This window comes from Cygnus atratus, chromosome 8 (assembly GCF_013377495.2).
Source record: "Cygnus atratus isolate AKBS03 ecotype Queensland, Australia chromosome 8, CAtr_DNAZoo_HiC_assembly, whole genome shotgun sequence".
In the NCBI taxonomy this organism is placed as follows: domain Eukaryota; kingdom Metazoa; phylum Chordata; class Aves; order Anseriformes; family Anatidae; genus Cygnus; species Cygnus atratus.
This window is the reverse complement of record NC_066369.1, coordinates 30,879,241-30,901,888: the sequence shown is the minus strand read 5'-3', so window position 1 is coordinate 30,901,888 and position 22,648 is coordinate 30,879,241. Positions and strand designations below refer to the sequence as shown.

Below are 22,648 nucleotides of genomic sequence, written 5' to 3'. Positions count from 1 at the left end.
TACAAGCTAATGCTATTTTAGAATTATCATCATTGCCCATTTTAATCCAGGATTTTCTAAGTATTAGCATGCTTTAGAGTCTAGGACAGGACAACTAGTGTTGAACTTCATATATCAAATGATCAGCGTGACTTGCTTGCCAGACTCTAGCCTGTTTTGGTGTCTGAGCATTAAAGCGGTATTGCAAAGAGCCAACCTTTTGGACACTGAACTCTGAAATGCTTACCAGCATTAGCTGGTCCTTTTCCACGTTCGCTTTGTGCTCCCGGCATTGCAGAGAAACTCACGTTGTAATTGGGCTTGTTCTGGGGAGAGGCATGAGGCATGCTTGGCTGGGCTTTGGGCTGTGCCTGCTGCCAGCCGTAGCCAGCTCCTTGCTGCCAACTGCTGCCGCCCATGGGCTGGGGAGAGGGCTTCTGCGGCGAGGTGGGGAATCCTCCGCCCATGCCTGTTGGCGTGGTTGGTTTACTGGCAAACGAAGGCCCACCTGCACAGTAAGGGGAAAAGGAGTGAGGGCGTGCATTAGAAAACAGGGCAATGACTCACTTTCCGAAAAGGGAACCTAAACAAAATCCCCCAGGCAGCTGGCTTCCACTTTCAGCTCTGCCACAAACGTACTTTCACAACATCATGCAAAGCCCTGCAACTTTCCTGCCACTGCTCTGCAAACTGCTTAAAAGACAGCACCCGCCTTTGGAGCTCGCAGTGAAATCAGAGCAGCAGCTTGCTGGGGAAAAGCAGGGACAGGGACACGCAGCTAGCTGGGAACCACAGCTGCTGTGTTATAGTGGCACCATCAAGTTGACACGTTGAAATAGTATCTCCTTATGCCGTGCTGCTGTGGTATTATCCCACAGAGGTGTGTGTTTCAGCACCTTGCTACTTTAGGGGATAGTTCTCTGATTTAGTTTGTGCTGGGTGATATTTAGTGTTGACGTTTTATTATTTGAAACTAATCTCCACGCTTAACTTCGAGCTCTGGAACATGCCATGGAAAGTGGGTCAAGTGCTTTTGACTTAGTTATGAACAACAAAAATGTGGTTAAATATCCTGTGCAAGCCAAGTCATTTGTTTTTGAACTCCATAGCTTCGCTACAGAATACATGTTTTAAAAGCACCTCAACCGCTCCGACATGAGTCTTGGCATTCTTTTTATTTTGCTCCTGCAGAGCAGCTAGTGATCCAGCAGAGGGAACTGGGAAACCTAATTCCAGAACCATGCTGGTACTGACGCAAAGGAGAAAACAAACATCAGATAAAACCACAATGGCTTGCAAAGAGCTGAGGGCAGTGACAAAGGGAAGAAAAATCTATTTACCAGAGTCAGAGAGACTGGCATGCTGGGTTTTAAGGAAAACTTAAATCATTTGTCAAAATTGACTTTTTAAACGTTGGGGCTGAGGGTTTGCTGATAGTTTTGTGAGATAAAACAAGGAGAAAATGCATGTCTAAGAGTCAAGTAAACAGTCCTTTGTGGCCAGGTGCAAATGAAAATGGATTTGGACTCCACCTTCTGATAGTACTGTAAATTGGAGGCAGATTAGTGAGGTACCACAGGTTTCCTCAGAAAAGGAGGAAAGTGAGTCAAGGCTAGAAGGACAAAATATTTCCTCAAGGACCCCAGTAGCTTTGAAGAGCCAGCATCTGTTCCCAGGCACTGCTCCAGGGTCTGCAGCAACAGTTCTGCAGTTGGAGTTAAACTCATCAGTATCAAGAGTTTCTGTCTAAGGATGCTGCTGAGACTGACGCTTCGCTTTGCAAACCGTGTAGCCTACAAGGTCCCAACAGGTTGTTAGCACTTTTTTTTTTTTTTTTTTGATGGAACATCGGTAAAAGCACAGGTTTGCTAAAAACTTACAGGGAGTTAGGCAGGAGGGAATGCCTGAAAGTAGCACTGGCATGCAGCTAGGCTGAAAAAACCCGGAGTTCTTTGTCACATATCAGGTTGTTCATTTTATTTCTCTAAAACAGAGGAAGCTGGTAACGTTTTTTGTAAGGGATGCAAACCTGCTAAACTTGCTCCAAGAGTCCCCAGGTCAGCAAATGGATCCAGTGTTTGGGGTTTAGGCTGATGAGTAGGAGTGCTATGGAGGGATCCTGTAGGACTGGTGGCAGCTGACCTGCTTCCCACACCTAGGCCACCTTAAAGAAAGGAAGGGGGAAAAAAAAAAACACCTCAGTTTTTATCCTTATTTTAGCTGAGTGCAGCTCTTAACCAGTGCTCAGTCACATAATGTTACAAGACTGCTGTTAAAATTAAGTATATTGTTGTCAGGTTCCTAAGCACTCTCAGTTCAGCGTTGGCTCAGACTACTTGCACTCCCACTCACAATTAGGCTCAGCAACAAGAACGTTCCCTAGACTGTCTGCAGTGACAGAGTAATTATGATAAATGGATATATTTTAAGAACTAAAAGCCTTCAGGAAGCAAGTTTTGGTAGGACACACATACTCTCCCAGGAGTAAAAAGAATCATGCTATTATTTAGCAGCATCCAAAGAACGCACAGCACTTCCCAGGTCCTTCTCTTGACTCCACATCTTAACAAAACACAACTGCATGCACCCTCACCTAGCACCTGTCCCACCTCAGGCCCTGGTCTTCTGAGGAAGGAAAGACAGATTTTTGAAGTTTAGCAATCTCTAGCCGCATCCTCACATGGATGACTGGGAGACCAGGACAATAGGGGCAGTGTACCTGCTGCAGTTCAGACAAAACTAAAATCCTGATCGAAGCTTTGCTGTATTAATGTGCTAAGCAGCAGAAAGTGGACACTCATTGTCTGCAGTCACTGGTAGCATCTTCCACCTGCCTCTCCTCTCTCAGGGTTCACTAAGGGTTTCTTACGTGTCCTTAGGCTTTTACGATACATACCTGGCTTGCTGGGCCAGTCCCAACCACCTGAAACATCTGGTTGTATGGAAACCGTTGGTGTGCTAGAAGCTAAGCAGAATGACTATGTATAAATATCTCAAAGCAATACAGCAAAAGCAACATAGGAAGAGCAGGGAGCAAGAAGCAAGAGAGACAGTACAGGGCTGTGTCCATTTACCATTTGCTAATTGGAGTGAACTTCTGCCCCACAAAGGACACTACATATTTCATAGGTATATGAACATAGACGTACAGTCTTAATTTCATGGCAACTTTGGCCAGCGGCTTTGTATGTAGGTTTATATAACCTTATCACCAGAATAACGTAGGTTTTTGCCTTTCTGAATACAACACAACCCAAGCAAATATTCTATATGCAAAGGGCAAGGATGGAGAACACAAATACAGCAGAACAGCACCCACATGGATGGAAGCCATAAAGAAAGCAGTCTTTTCTTTAACCCTGTATCAAAGTCTGTCCATCTATACAGTTCACCCTGCCAGCTTTTCATCATACATAGACACTAGCGTTGTAATCTAATACCTCATCGTGCTGGGATACCATTTAAATTCCTTTCATTAGTGCAGCCAGCTCCAAGTGTGACCCGAATGTCTTATTCACAGAGTTAATATCCAGTACCCAAATTTGGCAAAGCAAGGATGTAAGCAGTGCCAGCAACACATTAGTTCCCCCTTTTGTCATTCTGACTTTCCAGGGAGGCTTTCTTACCCAAGGGACATGTGTTAGATGGTCAGACACAAACAAATTAGTATCTGAATGTGTTTCAGTCAGAGAAGGTTACAACATTAAGTTTTGGCATGGGGGGAGAAACAGACAGCTAAGGGACATTATTTCAAATGAAGAAAGAGATGAAAAGAGCCCAAAGAAAAAATAATATTCTCTTCAAACTAGAATTTAGAGAGTCAAATTTAACTGGGAATTTGGCCAGGATTAGTATCAGATCTAAAGAAAGCAGATACCTTTAACTAAAGTCACCAAAGGACATGTGTTTGCTCTAGCAGGCTTAATATGCCATGCTCTGTTTAGTTCAATTAATGGCAGTTTGTTCAAACAAGACCTCATAACCACAGGAATATGCAGGCAGACATTCTTCATGGTCTCTTTTCTCATGTATACAAATAGCTTATTAATTAAGTATAAGACTTGAACAAAACAAGTCTCATCCTACCACACTTCAAATATGAATATGCTTTAAGTCTAGAGACAAAAGGCCCTTCCCTGTGTAGTGGGGTTTGTGTGGTTTACAGTCATTTCATGGTAAGCATTGGTTTGTACTTAATGGCTCCATCACAATTTAAAAGCAGCATTTCATGTTTACTTAAATACACCAGAAGATCCTCAATTTCCTACCCATGTGAAAGGGATCGCTGTGCACAGTTGGTGAAGGACTTCTCGTTGCCTGAAGGAAAGGATCACCAGGGACATTTGCTGAACCAAGAAAGGAACCCAGGAGGTCTGGACCAGCTTGCTTAGGGCTACTTCCAAATGGATCAAAGGCAGTTGCTGTAAAACAAATTTGAGAAAACAAAATCACTAACCATGTACAATGACTGCTGCACGGCCAACCTCTGGAAGGTGCCACTGACGTCAGCTACAGCATCGCTCACGCCAGTGCCTCCTTTACAAAATAAAAAAAAAATACTGTTTCTGTACAAGAAAGTTGGCAGGCATTGCAAATACTTTAAGTTACTAGTTGCTGAGAAAAAGCAAAGTAAGCCTACTGTGCTCTGTGAATTATGCACGTGTTGACAACGTGTCAGCTCTCAAGCTGTAACATAAGGGATTAGGCAAACCAAACCCAGGGAGGCTGTGCCGTTAAGTACGGTGCAGAGACCTGCTGTCGGAGCAGGCCAGTTGCTCTCGTTTTGTCTTTGGCAAAACCAACCACCTATTCCAGAGACCCTCGGTGAATCTGAGCAACTTGGACTGGACTCTTTACCCTATTCAGTTACACGTGGTTTTCACTTACCCTCCTCCGCTCACTTAACCCTCCAAAAGATCCCTCTTCCTAGTATCTATTCAACCATTCCCTCCACCAGTCTGATTTCAATCTTTGGAACAACAAAGATAAAAAAATAATTTAAAAAATATTCTCATATTGCCTATCTTGTCTGCAGAATGACCAGAAACAGCGGAAGTGTGTAGCCACATTTCATAGTCCAAGACAAGCCCATCGCTCCAGACCCACTAAAGTTAAAAAAAAAAAAAAAAAAAAAAAAATCCAAAGCACTGCAGGTCTAACCAAAACCCAAGAGACCGGCGATCTGCTTTGTGTTCATGGCTGTGACGATGCACTGACTCCTGTCTCAGAGTAGAGGAGCTGGGAGGCCTCTTGGGATCCCTCCTGGCTCTTAGTTTCACGAAATGAGTGTACCCAAGGAGGAACGAACAGCCTGGAGCAGATCACCCAGGTGGCATTCTCAAGCGCGTGCCCCATGTCACACGCAAGGCATAGCCAGCATTACCTTCTCCTGCCCTTGGGGACGGGGATGGAGACGCCGAAGCTGCAGAACGCCGAGGAGTTGACTGCACCGATCCAGGTCCCCCCACGTGAAAGACCTCCTCAGCAGCGGGCTGTCCACTTTGACTCTGGGAACCTGAGCCGCCAACCCCAAACAAATCATTCAGCAAGTCTGAGTTAGAGGGGGCAGCGGCGGGCTGCGAGGGAAAACTCTTGCTCATGGGGCTACCGTCCAGCCCCAGCAAGTCAACGTCTTCAGGCGGGGGTGGTGCCGGAGGCTCTTGCTGCTTTTTGCTGTGTTTTGGTGTCCCGTGAGGCTTGTCACCACTGGTATTACTGTGCTGACTGGAAAGGGACAAGAGTTCGTCATCTGACTGTTCGCTTTCCTCATGCACCAACGCTGCTCGATCCTCTGAGGTGGGGTGAGAGCTACTTTTGTCAGATTTCTGATCTAAATGATGATTAAAAATAAAATTAGGTAGCTGTTAGTTTTTTCATCACAAAGCTCCCATAAAAATCAGCTTACACCTAGAACAAAAAGCTACTGAGAATGAAACCTAACAAAATGCTGCCATGGTAAAGATTAAATTAAAGTCTTTGCTGGCCTGCATTGTAAGCAGTCAGTGTTATTGATCAGGAAACACAGAGGGAGGTTAATTGGCTCTCCTGAAGTCTGAAGAGCAGGCACAGAGGAGAACCGAGCAAGTTTCTGGGTCAGGACCAAGCATCCATGGTGATCTCCAGCCATGCCTCACAAACCAGGCAAAACAAGGCTCATTAAAAAGGAGCAGTGACATAAACCACCTTCCTAGCTTTGTCTCCTAGGCCAGGTTCCTACCAAACATATCCCTGGGGCCACAGGAGGAACGCTGCGCTTGGCACCACCGTGAGGGTTTTGAGGCATTCAGCGCTATTGAATGGCCTCTCTGACAGGCACCCTCTCAGTGCTGCGTTCTCATAGCACCTCCTATATTAAGTACGACATTAGCAAAAAGCAGCTGAATTTCGTTTTAGCATCAAGGATGCCTAGGGCAAAGGTTTACGTTAGAACTATGTCAATAGCCTGTCACACACAGCACGAGCAGACGATGTTTGAAGGGGACATTGTAGGAAATTAATTTCCACTCAATTGCAACATACGGGTGTGACCAGCAATACACTGATCTAATGTGAAAGGCATGTTACAGTCAGATCCTTCAGCCTCCCTCTGTGCTTCAGGGAGGGGGGAAAAAAAGTTGTTTATATCATTCTAAGCAGATTTTACTTTAAAGACTAAGTCTGCATACCTTGCCAGCTGAGAGATGAGAAGAATGCACTCTGTCCAACGTTTCTGATGTTGTCTGGGGGTGAATCTGTAGGACCTTTACCTGTAGCACAGAACACCAACATAAAGAAATAAAAATTAAAATACATCAAAACAAATTTCAGCATCTAGGTAAGCATGTAAATCAAGCTGAGTAAACCTGTGCAGCTCTTACCTGCCAAAGCAAGAGTGTCCTGATGCTCCTGATGAGAGGAGAAAAGAATGGTTGGATTGATGTCTTTTGTTGTGAAGTTCTCCCAAGGAGGAGTTAATTCTGTTTGTCTATCAGTAGATTGTATTTCTATCTCCAGTATGACATGAAAGAGCTGGGGATATTTGTCTGGAGAGTCACAGGCATCCAGCTCAGGTCTAAATAGGGACAAGAACTGGTCAATTAAAAAGAAAAAGATGTTTCTGCAAATCTATATAGTCTTTCAATAGATGCACACAGACGAACTTTCATGTTTCAGCTGTGAACATTCTCCTTCAGCCTTCATAAGGCTTTTATGCTTCAGGTTTGATTAATGCTCAGCTTAAAATACTCACTTGGTGAATTTTAATGTGGTTGTTCCCAGCGCTATGAATCCAGTGTGAAATTGAATTTGGAATATTTGTGTGTTGGTCATCTGGAAAACAGAGCACCAGACTGAACAAGAGCTTAAACTGATGAAATTAAAATATTTGTTCCCTGCACATACAGACTCTTAAGTCTACCTTACTACCTGTTACTACATGGACTAATTATAACTGCTACAAAAGCTAACTCATTCTGCTTGTTTCACAGAAAGCAGAGCTTTCTCTTCTCAAACCCCAATATTTCCACCGGCCTCAAATTTTGCTGCTGCCTGCAGACAGTGGAGCGCCTTCACAGCATTCAGGACTAGGTCTTCATTTCTTGGATCTACTTGACATTTTAGCACTTAAAGGAAGCTGATATATTTCCATTAAACACATTGGAGAAACAGGTTTGTACCCCAGGAACATACAAGACCATTTCACTTGCAGTAGCAGCTTCAGTAAAGTGTCCTCTATACCGCAAGCAGCACCAGTAATGAATTAAGAAGAGAAACATTCACGAGTCACTCTGCAACTTGAATATTAAGGTTTCAAACATATCTTCAGGAAAATTATTAAGATCTCAGATTAAAGTATCAGTGGATACAGTGACCGCTGGAGAACACAGCCACCACACCCAGCTGGTAGCTGCAGGCTGAAGCTGTTCTGCCTGATCTGCCTGCAGGGAGCAAATGAGGTGGTACTCCAAGCAGGTGGGAAAACATTTGTTTACCCCCACTTCCCCCCATCACTTTTCACGCTTTAAGTCACAACAATTCAAATTATTTCACTGATTAAACCAATTAACCCTCATTGCTACAAAGGTTAATGGAGCGAGTTGTCCATCACAACCACTGATTTGGTTTTCGCAAACCCAAGAAAAGTTTGCTAGTCCGAACAGCCTGCATTTCCAAATTCCTCTTCTGCAATTATAAGACTCAGAGAACAGCATTTTAAAGTCAATCTGAAATCCTAGAACTGCATAGGCCAACAAATATTTTCACTTTCAGCACTGCTGCTATGCTGTGGGTGAACTCACTCCCCTGTGGGTGAACTCGCGCCCCTCTATTCTCTCCCCCTAGTTTCCATTGCCTCTCATTTCTTTGATCTGCCAGCGTAGAGAGGTCTTTTGTCTATGGGGAGGGTGGCTGCCTGGCCAGCCTCTGGCTTATACAGTCTTTCCCATCCCCACGGCTGCCCAATCAGCACAAATTGCCTTTTTGCCCCTAATGATCAATAAGGTGAAGGCTGTTCTAGAACAAGCAACACGGACACCATACAGGAGCGACAGCTCACTAAGCTATACCCATTTAAGCTGAGTAGTTAGAAGTTTTGGTGGTGTTTTGCCCTTAGCTGGTTACTGATAGAGCTGTTTCTGTCTTCTGCATCAGCTGGAAGGATCCTACACACCATCAGTACACACTGATGCCATAAAGAGACCCCAGAGGCATCATGGACTTCTCCAAATGCTGTTCTTCATTTTCACTTGGAAACAATCAAATTTGTGTTTTCTGTCTATGCTCAGAAAACTTTCTACATCATGAGTGCCACATGCATCCTTAGGCCCCATCCTTAGCCCCCTCTTACTTAACCACTTTGCCTCTACCATGCAAGAGAAGTTAAACTCCTACTTTTGCTTGAAGGCGTCCCCCAATGGTTGACCTCATGTGGTAGACAGAAACAACAACATCTCCATGGACAGTGGCTCCCAGTGGAATTAGGACTTTCCCTTCTTGCACACGGTATTCTCTTTGAGGGGATGAGAAGGAAATCCACAGTTAAGCTCCCTTCCATAACATCATTACCACCCAAAAACAACGTCAACATAAAGCTATCATCTCGTTCAGGCCGAGCAAACAGAAGCCACGCTCAGCGCTCCACTTAACATTAGGTTTAGGTGAAGCAAACACTTCACAGGGGAAGCCAGCATAGCCCTGAACCATCTCAGTGAAGATATCCCACTGCATGTTAACTTCCAGCTGACTGGCAGTTTATCTCAACACTAGGCACCAGCCTTCAATTATTTATCTGCACTCCATGATTATCAGGCAGTCTGACAACAACTGCAGCACAGACCTCAGGTACCTTACAGCAAAACCAAAGCCTCCTTGCGCTAAGCTCCTAAAGACAGCAGGAGATCACAGCAACTCACTTCATTCTTTCATACTCCTGGGACGTGGTAAGGATTCTGGTTTCTCCACTGAGGATGTCGCAGAAGGGCCGGCACCCGTTTCTTTGCTTGTTGAAACAGGGGACTGGACTGAGGGTGACCGACTTGATAGTAAGCGGTTTGCAGTGAGGAATGATGGGTTTGTCTGCTATTAGATCGCAAATGTATCCGATGTATCTGCAGGCAGAGAAAGCCATTACTGAAATCTCCATCCCAGGCAACCAATTTTCGTTTTGTACTTGAAGTCTACCCTGACATCCACTAAACGTGCAACTTTTCCACAGTTGAAGCGTGGGAGTTTCCGTATACTCCAGCAGGTTTGCAGCTGGCACAAAATTTACACTCCCATTTGTGTTTGATTACAAGAACTACAGCCCAAGGGGAAGGAAATTACCCTCTAGCTCCAAGCTGAAGGTCACTTCTCTGCACCTTTTAGGAGTGAAGGTGCAGAGCAATGGTTTTTTCCTGCTTTACCAGTAGAAGTTCACCTTCTATTCTGCATGCACATACCAGATGAAGTACTTTGTTAGTCATGTACCAAAGGATTGTTATTACTACCTACATAACACTACATCTTCCGTTTGCTCTGACAGGCACTTTTGCCTCTGCTTAATGGAAATCATAAACAAGATATTTTTACAGTTTAAACTCCTGTAAGGATGACACAGGGAGGGGAATTCACCAAGGTCCTGTTAACTACAGACTTGTCAGCTTTCCCGAGCTAGAGCACAAAGGGTTTGGAACATTTATTCCTCCATTACTATTACATCAATGTGAGTGAAATGGAAGTGGCCATAAATATCATTTAAGACCTGTCAAAGCTAAGTTACACAACTAATGCATGAGTACTGCTCAAGCTGCAACAGGAGTCCTGGATTTTCAGTCTGTTGCCTCCTGCCAGCGCCTTCAGGCTGGTTTAGGTGGAGAAAATGGGGCATACCGTATGCACACCCTTCAGCTCACATGCGTTATTTCATAAAATCAGACAATAACTCAGGTTGGAAGAGACCTCTGAAGGAATTTGCTCAAAGCAGGACTAACTTTAATGTAGCATCTAACCCCAGAGCTGGATTATACTGCTCAAGGTGATACCCAGCCAAGGATCTCTGAGGACAGAGATCCCACAGATGCCCTGGAAAACCTGCTCCAGTGCCTCATCACTACTTTACCACTTTTTTTTTTTTTCTGGGGAACAAAGTGATAACTGAATGCATATCTCAGCCTAGGATCTGGGGACACATTGACAAAACACACACAGATACTCGTGCAGTGTTTAGTGCGAGGAACATAGCTCTCCTGCATGGCATTTAGCCAGTATACTCTACCTCCTGTGAGATGGCCACAGTACGATTCCAGGTCTCTTTGTGTTCAGCAGCTGCACAGCAGGGCCTGGATTAGAGAAGAGGTGACAGAAACAGAACATCGCGCTGACCAGAACTGCTGAGGCTGCACGGCCATCCTGTTAATTAGAGCGGGGTGGGAGGAAGAAATGAGTAAGTATCAGAGATGTCCTTTATTTTCAGCAGAACACTTTCCACTGTTCCCTAAGTCACATAAAATAATTTCTCCAGAAAGCCTAGTAATGAATTGCATGATGACAAGGAATTTCCAGTCCTGTGTCATTTGTTTACTGCCTAGGACTTCAGTGAGCTGCAGTGGCCTGGGTCAAAGCTGACATCCAAAAAGCAGCCAAAGCCGAGGATGGCTCAGAGTTGGCTTCAATGCCCAGAAGCATGTTTTGTCTCCAGCTGTAGGATTTGCCATACCATTCCTGGCCCAGGCCTAGGATCTACTCAAGGTTAACAGACTATTTGCCTTTTTAAGTCCAGGCCCTGCCTCTGGAAAGATCTCTCAGTTTCACTTGGGCTAAGTAGGCTTCTCCAGACTCATCAGAAAGTATTCAGAAGGACTCACCATCTTTTACAGCATTACCCTGACATTCGTTGCCCAAAGGACAGTAAAGGAATTTGATTCTTGAGCTAAATTTCCAGGACTGGAGGCAACAAGTGCATCTTAGCCTCTGTTTGAGATGAACCTGCATCCTGGAGCCGCTGGCTGCACTACATGAGGCAGGAACTGCCAGACTCTTACGTAAGGTTTACGCAGTTTGGGATCAGTCATTTCCTCAGTTCCTCCCAGGTTTACACTGATGAAAACTGACAGCCTCCTGGATTTAATTTAGGCTCCAGGAGCAAAACAGAACTCTCCTCTTGGGCATCACTGTCAACATAAAAGGTTGTGTGGGGTAAATTACAAGCTAGTCATACAGAATGACAGCACCCTCATGCATCAGATCTACGTGTTACCCAGTCCTGAACAACCCTTAAGGGGGAGTCAGCAGCCCAGCTGGCTGTGGTGCACCACCAGGGGCAGAAGGCAACTGCATGTCTTCAGCCAGGTCTGACAAGCAGCCATCGCAAGAGACAACCACCTCAGTTTTGCAGTTAAACAGAATTCCCAAAGATGTGTTTGCTCCTGCACTTCCACCAGCGACCCTCCGTCTAGAGCTGAGTTCAGTCCTGTGGCTACATACAATTAAACACAAAGCAATAGAAGGCTGACAATCCTTACAGTCAGTTCTTGAGAGAAGTTCAAGCCATCACAGGCTCATAGTTCACTGCTGGAACAATTGCAACTTCTCTTACCTTGCACTGCTCCGTGTTCAGTGCTAGGTCTCCCAGGTTAGCTATGGAGCTGCAAATAAAGCCCCCTTTCTATGGGGGCTGGTTTTATCACATTTCTTTTTCTTTTAGAAATTGTCACCATCCTCGTACGCAGACTCTAGATGTGCAACACGCAGTATGACATAAGACTCACAGGTCTGAAAATCCGGTTACATTCAGCTGTACTTACCATACAGTGGATGACACACACGTTCTTGGGGTTCTGCTGTAGCCAGTTGTGCATGTTCTTACAGACAGCATAGAGATTGTGCAGGCTGGGCGCTTGTCGTACAGGCCAGCTACATTCGGATACCTACAGGAATTGCACAGTGAACAAAAGCTAGCTTCATAAGAGCATTAGGCAGTGCGCGCTTTTACAAATGCTTTCTGCCAAGAAACATACTTCTCCTTTGCAACCATACTTGAAACCTGCTCCCTCTCTTATGTGTAATTCTGATCCCCGACTTTCATGAATTATGAATGTACAAACAAAAAGGAACCCTCAACTGAATGACAAGATTTTGATGTATTTTCATTGACGATATGTTTTTATTTTTTAATTGCATTCCAAGTCAGATTATCTTGAGTGGCCTTCCATAGCAATCCAGTCTCGCAGCTGCACATTGATTTCTGTCAAAAATCTTTGTACAAGTTGTCCCCAAAAAATATGGCTCTGATTTTCAAAGGATACTGAACATCTGTTATTCTCAGTCATTTTGTGTAATAGGATTTTCAAGCCCCATTTGACAGATATTAGATTGATGAAAGGGAAACTTCTGTTTAAAAAAAAAATCCCATCTGAGTAAGCATAGTTAAGATATGAGCCAGAAAAAATGAATGACTTCTAAGAGTTGAAAACCCACAAATCCTAAAGTACGCCTGGTTACTATTCATCAGCGTACTAGTTCTGAGTCACGACATCTCAAAAAGAGCCTTCGCAGTCTCAAACAGCACATCAAATAGCCTTCTACAGACATCTCAGTTTCATCTGTTTTTAATTGAAATGTCTTTTTAAAACGTCATTTCTGGCTAGAAGAAATTTAAAGGAGAAATATTTGTCATTAGACCAATGATTGCTTTTCTCTCTCAGCTGAGATTTGGTTTCTGTTTAATGAAAACAAGGGGCAGGCAGAAGATTGTTTGACCAGGTGTTCTTAAATGGCCACACCATCTTCATACCTGACCGTGCCATCTCTCAGAGAAAGGCAACGCTCCAGGATTCATAAAAGTTGCATTTAAGATTCTCCCTTACATACGTACAACCTGCACAACAGCTGACAGCAGAAGCAGGAATCCTGCCTTCCACACAGACTCAAACCGGAGAACCATTGAGCAGCGTTGTCTCAAATGATGACTCAAGTGGCACCCAGAGGACACAGGGACAGAGCACGCATGCAGCACTGCCTAGCCCAGCACATCATTGATTATCTCTTGCCTATACCTCTTCTGTGGCTTTTCAGGAAGGGGGACAAAACAACCAAAGGCTCACTATGTGGTAGCTCCCGTGCAGGAATGGCCACCATCAGCTTTCTGTTCTACAGACCTGAAAGCGTTTGCTTTGCTGAAAGTACAGGACCATTGCAAATTCTGAACTAGAGAGTGATTACAAACATTCATTCAATTCTTTAATAGACCCCGAATGCTGATGCCCTAAGTGAGATAGAGGTGCCTGCCAATTATTTTTGTATTATCAGGCAAGTCTTCTCCTTCCAACCCCAAGTACTTTTGCACCAGGCTTCTAGAGGTACAAGATCCACTTGCAATTAGAGCACCAAACCACAATTCAGATTACAAGCGGCTGCTAGAATTAATATGACCAGCGACCTTTCCACTGATGATTCTATGAAAAGGTCTTAGGACAACACACTGTCAAGCATCTGGAAAAGCCATTATCACTTATCAAGTAAATAATACACATTTCCCACAGTCCATAATTATATATTTACTTTGTCTATAATTACACGTCTTTCTGCTGGTTCGCAATTAGGAAACTAAATACATGGTAAGTAGCATTTCATTTATTTCAAATATAACCTCAACACCACTCACAAAAGGCAGCCTTACAGAAAAGTTACAGGAATTCTTCTAGAGCTTTGGAAATATGCAGCTAGTGCTTGTTTTTCTCTAGCAGTAGGGTAGTAACGGCCAAGAACGTGACCCTACAGGGACTTTGAAGTTCGGTTTTGTTTAATGCTATATTTGAGTTATATGTTTTCAAACTGTTCACATTTTCTCGAGCAGATGTGAATTCTCCCCTCCTGCTGGGGTGGCGAGGCAGGGAGAAAAGCAGAGCACAACTGGACTTGAGCAGCAGCTTTTACTGCTCACATTGTCTCCTCTCTTCACTAGACTGGGCACTCAGGGCTTTGAGCCACACACAGCCACACAGGGACAAGAAAATGGGCTGGCAGGACATTAACTGTCATCTCCCTCCTCTGTCACTATGCAAAGTGACCTAGTTTGATATTGAAAAAAATGGCTCTAAAGAAGACAGGAATTACGAAGCCATTCACTTCAAAGAACAAATGCCTCTCAAAACTTCAGCTCGTCTGGTATCCTTACCCAAAGCAGAGAATACTTTTCATGTGATTTTATTTCCTTGATAGCCCATTAGTATTTTTTCCCCACTATAGATTAAGTTCAACCTCATATTTACAATTGTTTCACGTTTCATCCCATTTCACGTATTCTATTCTGCACATTTAATTTTCCTGAAGAATACTTGGACCCAATATTTCCTAGCCCATAACCTGAAAGTACAATCTTTTATTAAAAGATGCATCATTTTCTTCGTGTGTGTGTCAAGGCAACAGCCTACAAAGCACCTGGTCATGCTTTGAGAGTGACCTACAAAGTCATCTGTCAAGGTATGGTAGGAGAAAGTCCAGGGGATGGAGGGGTTACGGTCAGGTCAAGCAATATACCAACAGGTGTTTAATGCTGGGCTATCAAAAGTAGATCTGTCTTTCTCCTCCCACCAACAGCAACAGTGATGAACCAAACCAAAGCAAGACTGAAGATTCAGAGCCTTTGATATCTTTTAATTAGTCTTTCCTGTTCATTTACTCACAGTTGAAGTCATGGCTGCTTACCGATTGCTACAGAGAAATTTCCTTCAAGTATAAGTGAGTGGTTACTGGTGATCAAAGCAATTGCTGAGGATAGATTCAGCTACAGCTCAAGGTAAAGTGGCATGAGGCTTATACACAGCATGAGATTCTCTTACCCTGACAGAGGGTTAAGTCTGGCGACTACTGTTGCCCTTTCAGTTGAAGTTAACAAAAAATAAGAAAATCATCACTCCCTTGTGGGAGAGGGAAAGAACAGGATTTTTTTTTAGATTAGATCTAACCTTGCATTTCAACAACAGTGTTTTGTAGAGATATCCTCCAAAAGCCATTACTGAACCAGAGCCTTGAACTATTCCTGTATGCCATTTTGGTTTTAGAGAAGGAAACTGGGACAGACTGGAGGTGTTTTTTTTTAAAATCATGCACTAGTGGAAGAGCCAAAATACACCTCAAATACAGTTTCCAGTCCTGTGCTTTGCCTCCTAAGTGCTTCTGCTTGATTAAAATACCGCTGAAGGATTCTTCAGCGTGAAAATTATCTACGTCCTTTTACTGATAATTTCTTTTAAAGCACTTTTGTTAGGATTCTTGTTAGACCTTCTTTATAATTCCTATTAATTCCTCATCACCCCTCAGATAATCCCATATGGTAACCCACAGCTATCTGTACTCCACACCCAAGGCACTGCCAGCAATTTGCTATTTATTATTTATTGGTAGTGATCTACTGGGGCTCAGACCACATTGAAGTCCTACACACCCACATCATATGTTTGAGTCTGTGCATTAATTCCTTCTGAAGCTCACCTCTGTAAGTGCATGGGAAACTGAAGGGTTTACTCCTTATTTCTTTGCAGCAGCTTCCAGCAACCATGTAGGAGTCAAGAGCAGCACAGGCTCAACTCAGGGCAGCGCCACTCTCACAGACTGCTGATAGAAGCATTATGCCCTGAACTTTCCATCTCTTTAATACTCTTTAATGTCCCAGGCATCAGCTAAAACCCAGAAGAGACCATGACCACTTAGAAACATCCATAATAAAGGTCCCTTCCAACCCAAACCATTCAATGATTCTGTAATTCCTTTTCCATCGCAGTATACTCCGCCACACACAGGAGAGACAGAAGCAGGATCTTCTGCCCCGTTTCACAAAAAAGCTTCCCCCCAGTCTTGTTAACCTCTTGGAAGACACTCACCCTGTTGTGAAACTTGGCACTGCGATAATACTTAGGTGACAAGTTGAAGACTGTGTAGTGGTCAGGATGTCTGGAATCCAAAAACGTCCGTACGTCTTCAATGTGGTTCCTGAACCCCAGTTCAACGCCTTCAGCCGGAAAAGACATCACTAGAAGGGTAAGAAGAAGCCAGCCTGAGCGTGCACCATAACATGGTTATAAACTTCTGAACCCCGAGGTACTACAAGTTCTGTTTATCCCATCAGCAGTACTTACCTATGATTCTCGAGGTAATGTATGAAATATCTAGCTCTCCCTTGGTGTAACTAAAAGAAGACAAAGTAGGAGACAGACATTATGCACATTTACAGAAGACAGCCCATTACAGGAGCCAGAAGGACATTGTTTTCCCACATAGATCTGCTTTTGACACAAGGAAGAGAATGATCTTAAAACCGATTCTTTTCTTTCTGTCTTAAGCAGAGGCTACAAACAGTTTACTGTAGACAGTGACCCAGCCTTCCTTTCACATACACTATTAAATGGATGCAGAAGCTTCAAAAAAAAAAAAAAAAGTCCCTTTTCCCTTTTGCCATTAATGTTCAGTGCCAGTTTTCAGGAGAATCTCTAGCTGTTAGACACTTCACAGATCAAAGCCTCTGAGGAGTTGCCTCCATTAAATTTCTTTAATTTACTCTAGCCCCATATCCCTCAGAGGCAGGCGGAGTGCCAAGCACAAGGGCCACCATGAGCAGAGGTGACCAAAGCAAAGTCACTTCAGTTCTTTCTTCAACTCGGGAAGTGGTTTTAGCAAAGGGAACAGTTATATCAGCAAAAAGAGTCTCACTGAACAGCAACACGAGCCAATTTCCAGTGACAAAACAGTCATGCAGTGGCCGAGTAGCAGGACCCCACAGGGGTCAAAGGAATTGGAAACTAAGTGCCCCGCTTTCACCGGGGAGGCCTCTTCCAGATTTCTGAACGCTGGTGTTCATTTATTTTAAAGCTTAGATATTTACTTTGGTTTTCCTGCTTCTTTGAGGCCAAATACCCAATTGTGAGACAACTGTAGGAGTCATTTGTGATTTTCACCTCCTTTCATTACGTAGCTGGAAGTATAGTTTCCTTGTGTTGCACTAGTTAAGGTGGCAAGTCAGACCAGAAGCTAGCGATACTACCTGCATTAGCCAGCTCCAGCTGTACCATACCTGGCAACAGATTGCATGACCTTTGAAGATGTATCTTTCAGGGTATCCTTCAGGTTATCCTTCAAATTGCTGAAGAGCCTCCCCGCTCCTCCTTTCACCATATCCAGCAAGCCTCCCCCATAGCTGGACTCCATGTCTGGTGATGAGGCACCTTCAAATACAACGAAAGCAAACCCCACGTCACTTATTTGGAACAAATCCACAGAGCCAACAAACCCATTGCTCTGCTCAGACCAAACATATTCATGTGCACTGCCGCAAGTCAAGTGTAGGCCCAAAGTAGTTTTGCTTATTAAAGTAATGGTTTTCCAGAGATGAGAAATTGCATGTTCTAGGCACAGAAAGTGTCAGCGACCCTCGGCATTGTATGTAGGTTGACTGCATGGTATCGGTACAGTACAGACAACTGCCATCCAAGCTCCCTTGCCTCTCAACCCAACCCAAAGCAAGGCCAGCTCTTCAGTACGTACCTGATCTGCTGATCATAACCAAGTCCAAACCAACAACTACCTCTACAGGGGCAAGAGAGACTAGTATATGTAACAGCTCTTCGGCACGACTTTCACAGCTACCAATTTGACTGCAGCCAGATGACTGAAGGTTGCCTTATGACTACATGCATATAGGAGACTTATGAGTATGCATACAGGAGAAATCAGAGTGACTTCAAGTCATTTAAGAGTCCAGTCAGATTTCCTTGAGTGAAAGATGGCAGAAGTTTGGTCTTTGGAAAGAAAAGAGAGAAAAGTCCAGAAATTAAACTTTCTACCTGAGAAATAGAACCTTTTGGGATATTTTTTACATTTGCAGCATTAGGATAGGAATCAGCAAATAGACAAGGAGAAAGCAGAGCAGGGCTCACCTCCTTGGTATACTTTTTCCTCACAGCTTGAAACATCATGAAGCTGTAAAGTCGAGTGAAGGGATGCACGACACGGACTCCTGATGGCTCTTGAACAGGAGAACATTTATTGCCCTTTTTCACTACTACATATACTTTCCCCATAGCCCCACGCGCTGTCCACGCGCCCGAATCTGTCTTACAATTGGTTAGAGACCCTCAGACACGTGCCTTGAGCCAGCCAGCAACTGGCCACTGCCCAAAGCTCATCTTTAACACTGTAGCCAATTTACTTTATCTCGACCTTGCTCAAGTTTTTGGTTCTGCCGCTGTTTTCCTCATTATCTCTAACTCAGGGACGTGTGAAACAGCACAAAGCTCCCTGCGAATTCCTTTCCCACAGTCGAGAGGAGACTAACGTAGAGCAAGAGCCATTTAAATGTTATTTTGATGGACTGTGATGTGGTGTTCCACCTCAAGTGTTTGCATTTTGCAATTATACCAGAATAACTATTCCACTCCCTTAACCAAAAACCAATTCATTGCAGTTTTTCTTATTATACCACTGCTGTGTTAATAGCGTAAGTCATTCTTAGAAAAATATAATAAATTGCATGTAGACTCGAGTAAACATGGTTTTGTTTTATTGCAGAATTTTGTTAGACACAAACCAGTAAAATTATATTTTATTAGCTATAAGGTAGGCTCTTGACTACCTAAATTGCTTTTTGTTCGCTAGGACTCAACTATTTTGACTTAACAAACTTCAACTACATTACTCTAATTAAACATTTGCTACCTCATTATTATGTCAGATTAGTCAGAAGACCTAGATCCAAACCCACTTAAATGTTATTCACTCTTTCAAACCCAGCGTCAGCTATCAATAAATGCAATATATATTGTTAAACTGGAGACTCCGTTGGTACAGTGATGCTATTTATTCCCCTATGCCCGAAGAGTGCTTAATGCACTGTGATGCGGCCACAGTCCACATGCACGTGACCTACGTGCAAAACTGGTAACATTAGAGGCAACAGCTTCTCCTCTGCATTGTGCTTCTAAAAAGATGGGCAATACTCTGCTGATTCAGAACAGAAGATGCCTTCTCAAGGCACGGGAACATTTCCTTTCCAAACCACTTTGAAGTGTCTACTTCAAATATGAATTAAAAATAAAAAATTAAAAAAGGAAGTAGCTCATTGGCTTCCAAATAGGGAATCAGCGTTTGATCTTTCTTCAAATACTTTGCTTCCACGTTACTGTGTTAGGAGGCTCAGGGATAGAGAAGTGAAGTTCAAAAGGCATGTGCAGAGCTGCAGGTCAGCTTTTAAAAGAAAGGAAGGGAGAAAGATGGTAACTTGGAAGGAGGAAAGGGGGAGCAAAGGGATCAGAGAGCCAGTGGGTATTGAACACATTTTATTCTTGGAAGTGCTCTGTGAGTAACAGAAAGGCTTCAAGAACATGGAAAACCTAGAATCTTTGGGAAAGGATACACAGAGAGAATTTCACTCCATTCCTAAAAAAAAAAGAAAAAAAAAACTAGCAATTAATTCCAAGTTTACTATATGCACTAGAACAGAGAGACCAAAAGGACTGCTGAACAAGAAATGCAAGCTGGTGCTACATGACCACGAGGAAAGTATTGCTTAGCTATTGGGAAGCTGTTGAGGAAGCTTACAACATAACATTACTCAGTTCTATCCCAGGTGCACTAATTTGCTCAGGCATGTTTTAGCCACTGGATCAGAGCAGCATGCCCTGTGACAAAGGCCATCCTTCTGTTACAGCACGATACAGCCTCTGCTAGCTGCTCACAGAGGAGCAAAACAAATGCATTTGAAGGCTCCTCTAATAGGCAGCATCTCCTACAAAGCATAAAGGTGTATAAAGGGATGATGAATCCCAACAGCAGAGCAGAAAGTGTTAATGCATTAGCACACGGAGCTGACAACGTACACAGAAACAGCTGAAAAATCTGATTAAAAAGGAAAAAAGGAAACACCAGCCTGCTCCTGCAGTTTTTGCTGAATAAAACACTTCTCTGCTAAGTCCCTCTTGTAAATGCAGACCTTTAGAGCTGCTGCAGACCTTTCCGAAGGACACCCACAGCTCCCACGTGTGACAGCTGCTGTGGAAGTCAGCCCCCTGTCTGGGTGTCACCTACCGCTGCCACTGCACGTCCCTGCAGCACGCCCAGAGATGGCCCCTCTAACAGAGAGGGCTTCAGTGCTGCAAATGAGATGGGACACGGTTGCCCTTGCTTGCCTCCAGACCCAAGCCCGGGCTACCAAGGACACTCGCTGGGTCTGAAGGGATGAGCTCGCCGGGGTTCCCTCGGAGCCTGGAGGGAAGGGGTTCAGGTTTTGGGGTGATCACCGCTGCTTTGGGCAGGGCAGTAGGTAGTGGCAGAATGGCACGTCCCAGCTTTCAGCGTGTCATCACGCAGCAGTTCAGCTAACTCAGGCCACGCGTTAGAGCTGCTGTCCAGAAGTCTTGTTAGGGAGAATTAATTTCCATGTACGAGATGCATCTTGCTCCTTATACAGCAAGAACCCTGTATTAACCCAGTTACTGGATATTCCCTGAGACTCGGTGCGCTTCAGAGACACGCTTCTGACCTGTATTTGTAGCACAGGTTTCAGAGGGATCGCTTGCTAACTACAGCCTTTCCATTTCCTGGCCAAGGAACTTTTAAGGTTGGGACTTTAGTGCTGCAAAGCATGCCTGAGACATCGCATGGCACAGCTCTCTGGTAGGGGACGGCAGTGATGACCACACTCAAGTGCTCCAAGCCAACGGAGCAGTGTGGAAGCGAGAAGCTTCACCCATCCTGATGACAAGCTACGTTTGGTTTTGTTATGGCTGAAGCTCCTTGCTCTGAGCTAATGCCTCCCCCAAGAAGGGATGATCCGGTGGTCAGGACAAGCCTCCAGCAGCCACCAAATGGAGCAACAGCCTTCTGTGCCTTCTTACAAAACTCAAGCCTGTCGTACGGTGGTGTTCCTGCCGCAACACATTCCCATCAGCAGCCAAAGGGTGGGATTTCTGCACATCTGGGCAGATTGCAACCAAAGGAGCCTCTGCACAGCACCAGCCTTGTGCTGCGTGGTACAGGATGAGAGCTGGAGAGCATTGGTATTTTAATTAAAGCACTTAAGCTTTCTCCTTGCTTGGGGCAAGCGAGCAACGCCTGTTTTGGAAGCTTTTCCTTCAAGATTTGCATGTTGGGGTCCTTGTCTGTCTGGGGGTCCCTGAGCACCAGAACCCACAGACCCACAAACCACAGGTCACGGCTTCCAGCTCCACCGGGAATCAAGGGGGAAGCGAGCCGACATGTAAGTGGCATTTAAGACTCTGTCAGTTTGAACATTTATGCTGATGAAGCAATACTTCGCTTGAGAGCGGGGAGGTGAAAACAAGACATCTAGAAATGGAAGAGCAGGCAGCTAAGTGCTACGTTTCACATGTTACTTACTGAGAGGCAGAAAACCTTTTTTGCCTGAAAGGGCAAAAGCAGACATGAAACCATAGGAAAGGAAGCAGGTTCATCTTGGTCTGCCAAAACTATATGTAATAGTATCTTCAATGTCAAACTCTTTTTTCTGCTCAGAGAGCTACTGCCTGTGCTTCGGGAGGAGTCAAGAACTAAATCTTCCCTGCTCCTCACCATGGATCTTTCCTAGAAAAGCAGTCAAGCTTTCATCTGCCACCCCCTCAAAAACCAGTGGATACCTTCCTCACCACAACCTGCTGCAATTTCCCTCCACTATGTGCAGCTCGGTCCCTGGCAGGGGGACACAACTCATTTCCCCCCGTCCCTGCGTGCATACCTCTGTACAAGTGCATTACACACACCGAAGTGGCTGCGGCTCCCGTAAATCGATGTCACTGCAGGTGTCACTTTTCCACAGCAAAGTAAAACCTGACTTGAAGTCAAGCATGGGAGAGATGGATCAGTTAAAGAGAACCCAGCTATGCAGGATTTCAGCTCTCCCTCAAGCCAAAGCCATGCATGGGGGTAGTCTAGGAGCATTACGTGCTCCTCTGTATTCTGCTTCTATGGTACCAGAGCCTGACACCATGCTGAGAAAACGCTCATAACTGCTGCATTCATGTCCCAATTCCAGATTTCTGGAAGTTTTCAGCATTCTCCCTCTGCACCAAGCACTTCTAGGGTTTGGGGTTGCCTGTCGCTGCCCCACGTGATGACCAGGGCACAATGTGAATGGGGAGCAAGAGACGTGGTGGCGGGCACCCACCCCTTGCCTTACAGAAAGGGCCCTTTTAAAGGTTCCCATCTG

General features: G+C 44.4%; 1 protein-coding gene across 1 annotated transcript in view; it reads right to left on the bottom strand.

Annotated features, from left to right (window-relative positions):
- DNAJC6 (DnaJ heat shock protein family (Hsp40) member C6) overlaps positions 1-22,648 on the bottom strand; it is a 46,125-nt gene that overhangs the window by 5,534 nt on the left and 17,943 nt on the right. The window contains exons 2-16 of the mRNA XM_035564494.2: positions 17,504-17,654; positions 16,572-16,621; positions 16,317-16,465; positions 12,240-12,362; positions 10,712-10,845; positions 9,369-9,563; positions 8,848-8,965; positions 7,208-7,287; positions 6,837-7,030; positions 6,645-6,725; positions 5,363-5,809; positions 4,248-4,400; positions 2,876-2,944; positions 2,009-2,143; positions 227-487 (exon numbers count right to left, since the gene is read on the bottom strand). Coding sequence (XP_035420387.2) covers positions 227-487; positions 2,009-2,143; positions 2,876-2,944; positions 4,248-4,400; positions 5,363-5,809; positions 6,645-6,725; positions 6,837-7,030; positions 7,208-7,287; positions 8,848-8,965; positions 9,369-9,563; positions 10,712-10,845; positions 12,240-12,362; positions 16,317-16,465; positions 16,572-16,621; positions 17,504-17,654 — 2,340 coding nt within the window. The remainder of the gene's footprint in view (positions 1-226; positions 488-2,008; positions 2,144-2,875; positions 2,945-4,247; positions 4,401-5,362; positions 5,810-6,644; positions 6,726-6,836; positions 7,031-7,207; positions 7,288-8,847; positions 8,966-9,368; positions 9,564-10,711; positions 10,846-12,239; positions 12,363-16,316; positions 16,466-16,571; positions 16,622-17,503; positions 17,655-22,648) is intronic.